At 56.4% G+C, this 6,438-nt stretch overlaps 1 protein-coding gene across 1 annotated transcript; it reads left to right on the top strand.

The window, feature by feature from the left end:
* Nucleotides 1-2,061: 2,061 nt before the first annotated feature.
* Nucleotides 2,062-5,898, top strand: LOC139275318 (rho-related GTP-binding protein RhoG-like). The gene is made up of 2 exons (XM_070892610.1): nt 2,062-2,415; nt 5,285-5,898. Exon 2 carries the CDS (start codon nt 5,310-5,312, stop codon nt 5,886-5,888), a length of 579 nt encoding a protein of 192 aa, XP_070748711.1. The 5' UTR covers nt 2,062-2,415; nt 5,285-5,309; the 3' UTR covers nt 5,889-5,898.
* The last annotated feature ends 540 nt before the right edge of the window (nt 5,899-6,438 follow it).

Below are 6,438 nucleotides of genomic sequence, written 5' to 3' on the forward strand. Positions count from 1 at the left end.
GAGATTGGGGTTGGGGGAGGCTATTCCATACGTCAGTCCAGGCCTGCTGTGTTCTTTCAGTCAGTCTGCGAACGGGACGAGTGAAAGGCGATTGTGGGACTCTCTCGGGTGACAGACTTTGAACAGAAACTGTTTTAAGTTTTCTGATGCCTCGGTGAAACTTACATTTCTTCATTCCAGTGAGTTTGGGAGCGAGTTGGACAGGTTGGGCAGTCAGGTGCCTGAGAACCTGCGCTGGGATCGGTTTCAATGAACTGTCAGAATGTTGCTTCCACTCCCTGATACATTAAATCACCCGTCGCAACGCCTCGCTGGAGCATGTAGAGGCTGGTGCACTAGTAATGTCTCTATTAAAGTTTTAGAAATGACTTACTCGCAACCTGTAAAGAAAGACTTGCATTTATATAGCGCCTTTCACGATCACTGGACGTCTCAAAGCACTTCACAGCCAATGAAGTACTTTTGCAGTGTAGTCCCTGTTGTAATGTAAGAAATGCAGCAGCCAATTTGCGCACAGCAAGCTCCCACACACAGCACTGTGATAATGACCTGATAATCTGTTTTTTGTGATGTTGCTTGAGGGATAAATATTGGCCAGGACACCGGGGAGGACTCCCCTGCTCCTCTTCGAAATGGTGGCCATGGGATCTTTAACATCCACCTGAGAGCAGATAGGGCCTCGGTTTAACGTCTCATCCAAAAGATGGCACCTCCTACAGTGCGGCGCTCCCTCAGTACTGCCTCTCCGACAGTGCAGCACTCCCTCAGTACTGCCCCTCCGACAGTGCAGCACTCCCTCAGTACTGCCCCTCCGACAGTGCAGCACTCCCTCAGTACTGCCTCTCTGACAGTGCAGCACTCCCTCAGTACTGCCTCTCCGACAGTGCAGCACTCCCTCAGTACTGCCCCTCCGACAGTGCACCACTCCCTCAGCACTGCCCCTCCGACAGTGCGGCGCTCCCTCAGTACTGCCCCTCCGACAGTGCGGCGCTCCCTCAGTACTGCCCCTCCGACATTGCGGCGCTCCCTCAGTACTGCCCCTCTGACAGTGCGGCGCTCCCTCAGTACTGCCCCTCCGACAGTGCGGCACTCCCTCAGTACTGCCCCTCCGACAGTGCGGTGCTCCCTCAGTACTGCCCCTCCGACAGTGCGGTGCTCCCTCAGTACTGCCCCTCCCACAGTGCGGTGCTCCCTCAGTACTGCCCCTCCGACAGTGCGGCACTCCCTCAGTACTGCCCCTCCGACAGTGCGGCCCTCCCTCAGTATTGCCCCTCCGACAGTGCGGCACTCCCTCAGTACTGCCCCTCCGACAGTGCGGCACTCCCTCAGTACCGCCCCTCCAACAGTGCGGCGCTCCCTCAGTACTGCCCCTCCGACAGTGCGGTGCTCCCTCAGTACTGCCCCTCCGTGTGTAAACGTTGCATTGACTGTGACCTCCGAGGGAAGAGCTACCTCATCCCTTAGAGTAGCCGCCAGTTAACCACTCTGCAAGCCTGGACCCATTGTTTCTCCGGACGGTGTTATTGGCGGGCATTCAATGAGGCGGCCACACTGAATTTACCGACCGAGGGGCAAGGGTGGGGCGTTACACCAGGAATACATCAGGATCGGAGATTGTCAGCAGCCAGGCGCTCATGGGTTGCGCTCCCGGGGAGCCTTGCATGAATTTTCCATCGGGGCGTTAAACACTCTGCTCCCAGTCGCTGAGCTCTAATGCTCCCATTAAAAAGAAAGACTTGGATTTATATCTCGCCTTTCATGACCACCGGACGTCTCAAAGCTCTCTACAGCCAATGAAGTTGTTTTGGGGTGTAGTCACTGTTGTAATGTGGGAAATGTGCCCGCTCGGTGCTAACAGTGCTATCGACAACCGAGAATCCAGCACACTGCTCACAGCCAATGTACAATCCGGGGCACATGTCACTGGCCCGATGGATTCCTCACCTATTTTTGGATCCCGAGCTGTCACGGTGATCTTTAATGTTTGTCAAGCGACCAAATCACTCCTGCAGCTGTCTGCTACCATAACCGGACCTTACAACAGCATAGCTTTATCTGAAGTCATCGGGACGTTGTGGGGAGAGGGGGAGGTGGAGGGTCCGAGGCGGACGTTGGAGGACACGGCCAAGGTTGGGAAAGGCTGAGGGAGGGGAGCAGCGACACTGAGCTTGGGTTCCAGCAACAGGGGCAGCAGGGCGAGGCAGAGGAGACTCCACCTTCTTAAACTCGGGCGTACGAGGGTGTTCGTCGGGACACAGATGAATCTGGATTTTGACGCGCTGAGGGTGTGAGGAGATGTGTGTGTCAGACAGAGACATCTGGAGCTTAAGAGGATCGAGAGAGGAACACTCACAGCAGCCCGATTAACGCTGAGAGAGACCTGTGAAAGATTGAGACTGGGCGGAGGGGCTGGAGGTGAGCACGGTTTCAGTTATCAGAGGAAAAGCAATTCTTCTGCCCCACTGAGCTGCAAAGGTTTTATGGGATAGCTGTGGCTCAGTGGGCAGCACTCTCGCCTCTGACATAGAAGGTCGTGGGTTCAAGTCCCACTCCAGGGACGTGAGCAAAATTCTAGGCTAACACTCCAGGGCAGTACTGAGGGAGCGCCGCACTGTCGGAGGAGCAATGCTGAGGGAGCGCCGCACTGTCGGAGGGGCAGTACTGAGGGAGTGCCGTACTGTCGGAGGGGCAGTGCTGAGGGAGTGCCGTACTGTCGGACGGGCAGTACTGAGGGAGTGCCGCACTGTCGGAGGGGCAGTACTGAGGGAGTGCCGTACTGTCGGAGGGGCAGTACTGAGGGAGTGCCGCACTGTCGGAGGGGCAGTACTGAGGGAGTGCCGTACTGTCGGAGGGGCAGTGTTGAGGGAGTGCCGTACTGTCGGAGGGGCAGTGCTGAGGGAGTGCCGTACTGTCGGAGGGGCAGTACTGAGGGAGTGCCGCACTGTCGGAGGGGCAGTACTGAGGGAGTGCCGTACTGTCGGAGGGGCAGTACTGAGGGAGTGCCGCACTGTCGGAGGGGCAGTACTGTGGGAGTGCCGCACTGTCGGAGGGGCAGTACTGAGGGAGCGGCGCACTGTCGGAGGGGCAGTACTGAGGGAGTGCCGTACTGTTGGAGGGGCAGTACTGAGGGAGAGCCGCACTGTCGGAGGGGCAGTACTGAGGGAGTGCCGTACTGTCGGAGGGGCAGTACGGAGGGAGTGCTGCACTGTCGGAGGGGCAGTACTGAGGGAGAGCCGCACTGTCGGAGGGGCAGTACTGAGGGAGCACCGCACTGTTGGAGGGGCAGTGCTGAGGGAGCGCCGCACTGTCGGAGGGGCAGTACTGAGGGAGCGCTGCACTGTCGGAGGGGCAGTACTGAGGGAGAGCCGCACTGTCGGAGGGGCAGTACTGAGGGAGCGCCGCGTTGTCGGAGGGGCAGTACTGAGGGAGTGCAGCACTGTCGGACGGACAGTACCGAGGGAGCGCCGCACTGTTGGAGGGTCAGTACTGAGGGAGCGCCACACTGTTGGAGGGGCAGTAGTGAGGGAGCGCCGCACTGTCAGAGGGGCGGTACTGAAGGAGAGCCGCACTGTCGGAGGGGCAGTACTGAGGGAGCGCTGCACTGTCGGAGGTGCTGTCTTTCAGATGAGACGTTAAACCGAGGCCCCGTCTGCTCTCTCTGGTGGACATAAAAGATTCCATTTTGAAGAAGAGCAGGGTGGGAATTCTCCTGGTGTCCTGGGGCCAATATTTATCCCTCAATCAGCATCAGTAAAACCGTTTACCTGGGTCATTATCATATCGCTGTTTGTGGGAGCTTGCTGTGCGTAAATCGGTTGCTGTCTTTCCTATTTTGCAACTAATTCAACAAGTCGTTAATTGTGTAGCGCTTTGGGACAGTGAGGTTGTGAAACGGGCTTTGTATTTTTTGAATATATTAGAACAAATAGCAGCAAGAATGAACCAGTCCCAGCATGCTGGAGCTGATAGCCTTGCTCCCCCTATCACGTTGATGTGAGCAGATGCTGAGTGAATCTCACTCATTCCCCAGGCCAGAGAGCGAGAGAATTAGCCCAGAGTGACCATCGCTGAACTCCCAGGCACTGGTTCAAGAGTCGGTGCCTGCCCACTCTCCATATCCCCACATCACCAGGACCACCTCACTCCACTATCTCTGCCCCTGCCTCAGCTCACCCGCTGACACTCTCACCCTCACCCGTGCCTCTGTTACAGTGAGATCAGGCTCTCCGCACCAATTGCTGGAGAAAGAGAGAGAGAGAGAGACAAACAAACAGTATATTTATCCCTCAACCAACATAAAACAGATTATCAGGTCATTATCACATTATTGTGTGTGGGAGCTTGCTGTGCGCAAATTGGCTGCTGTGTTTCCCACATTACAACAGTGACTACACTTCAAAAGTACTTCATTGGCTGTAAAGCACTTTGAGACTTCCAGTGGTCGTGAAAGGCGCTATAGAAATGCAAGTCTTTCTTTCTTTGGAGTGTCAGCCAGGATTGTGACCCAGCGACGATGAAGGAACGGCCGATATATTTCCCAGTCGGGATGGTGTGTGACTGGGAGGGGAACGTGGAGGTGGTGGTGTTCCCATGTACCTGCTGCCCTTGTCCTTCTAGGGGGTAGAGGTCGTGGGTTTGGGAGGTGCTGGCGAAGAAGCCTTGGCGAGTTGCTGCAGTGCATCTTGTAGATGGTACACACTGCAGCCACGAGGCCCCGTCTGCTCTCTCAGGTGGATGTAAAGGATCCCACAGCCACTATTTTGAAGACGAGCAGGGGAGTTCTCCCCAGTGTTCTGGGGCCAATATTTATCCCTCAATCAATATCAGTAAAACAGACTTTCTGGTCATTATCACATTGCTGTGTGTGGGAGCTTGCTGTGCGCAAATTGGCTGCCGTGTTTCCCACATTACAACAGGGACTACACTTCAAAAAATACTTGATTGCCTGTTGCAACAGCTCACAGGTTGAGTTGTGAGGGGCTTAGCCAGTCACGTGATGTTCACAAGACTCAATAAAACCCCGGCCAGTTGGGTTCGGGGGATCCACGATGAGGCAGGGGGTTGTGAGCCCGGTGGATGAACTGGCAATGTGTGGTGTGATTGTTAAACCTTTGCTAATAAACCAACTAGTCCTTGGTTGCAATGTGTTGCTCCGGATTCTTGAGCAAAGAACCCGTGGAGCGAACACATTGCAGCTGTGAAGGGCTTGGGCACTTTGGGAGGCGAGGAACAGCGCTGTAGAAATGTGAGTTCTTGCGTTAATTTATGGTTGAATGTGTTGCAGGTCGGGTGGGCAGTGTCTGTGAAGGATGGTGACCATCAAGATGATGTTGCTGGGCAACGAGCTTGTGGGCAAGACCTCGCTGATTGTGTGTCTGACCACCCGCGCCTTCCCCCGGGACAGCCTGCCCACTGTCTTCGACTCCTTCAGCACCCAGATAACGGTGGAGGAGCGACGGGTGATCCTGAACCTGTGGGACACGGCCCCTCAGGAGGAGCACCGCCTCTCCATGCGGCAGTTCTACTACCCCCAGACCGACATCTTCATCGTCTGCTTCTCCATCTGCGACCCCGCCTCCTTCGAGGACGTCTGGAACGACTGGTACCCCGAGGTGGCGCGGCACCGGCCCGACGCCACCGTGCTCCTGGTGGGCACCAAGAGGGACCTGCGGCACGACCCCGCCACCATCCTGGGCCTGCTGAAGCGGGAGGCGGCCCCGGTCAGCTACCAGCAGGGTGCCAGCCTGGCCCGCCGGATGAAGGCGGTGAAGTACCTGGAGTGCTCAGCGCTGCTCCGGGAGGGAGTGGGCGAGGTGTTCGAAGCCGCTGCCCGCGCGGTCCTGCACAGGAACCACGGCAAACGCGGCAAGACGTGCGTGCTGACGTGACGAGGGTGGGGGGGGGGGGAGGGCAGGAGAGGGGCGACGGGGCAATGCCTAGCTTCCGTCGCCCCGATAAACACCGTTTCTTTTTGTTGCACTGGAACCTGAACCGGCGGGAAAAAGATTGAAAAAAAAAAAAGAGCCTTCTCTGCAGTCGCTGCTTACAACCTCGGGACTTCCCCTCGGGAGTCCAGGGCGGCGAAAATCCTTGGCACCGACAATCACCGAGTGGGTGCTCCGATGCCCCCGGCCATGCGCCACTCACCCAACCCCAGCGGACGACTCCTGGCCGATTTTATGCCGTCGGCGTATTAGCCGTACATGCTAAAGACATTTAACGTCAGGAGCACGGGACTGCAGGAGCAACGGCAACCTTTCAGGCCGCGTCTATTTGCTGATTGGTCCCCTCGGACGACCCAGCAGTTTAGCTGCAATGTGTAACTTGCTCATCGTGCCAGTTGGAAATGGACCGATCACATGTATAATGTATTTGCCTTGTGGGCTCTTTGCCTAACAATTCAGAGCAACACATTGCTATTGAGAACTAGTTGGTTTA

The sequence above is a fragment of the Pristiophorus japonicus genome, chromosome 10 (genome assembly GCF_044704955.1).
Source record: "Pristiophorus japonicus isolate sPriJap1 chromosome 10, sPriJap1.hap1, whole genome shotgun sequence".
In the NCBI taxonomy this organism is placed as follows: domain Eukaryota; kingdom Metazoa; phylum Chordata; class Chondrichthyes; family Pristiophoridae; genus Pristiophorus; species Pristiophorus japonicus.

Bases quoted from the DNA above. Each gene is read 5' to 3' on its own strand.
- LOC139275318 (XM_070892610.1), top strand. From the start codon at position 5,310: ATGGTGACCATCAAGATGATGTTGCTGGGCAACGAGCTTGTGGGCAAG.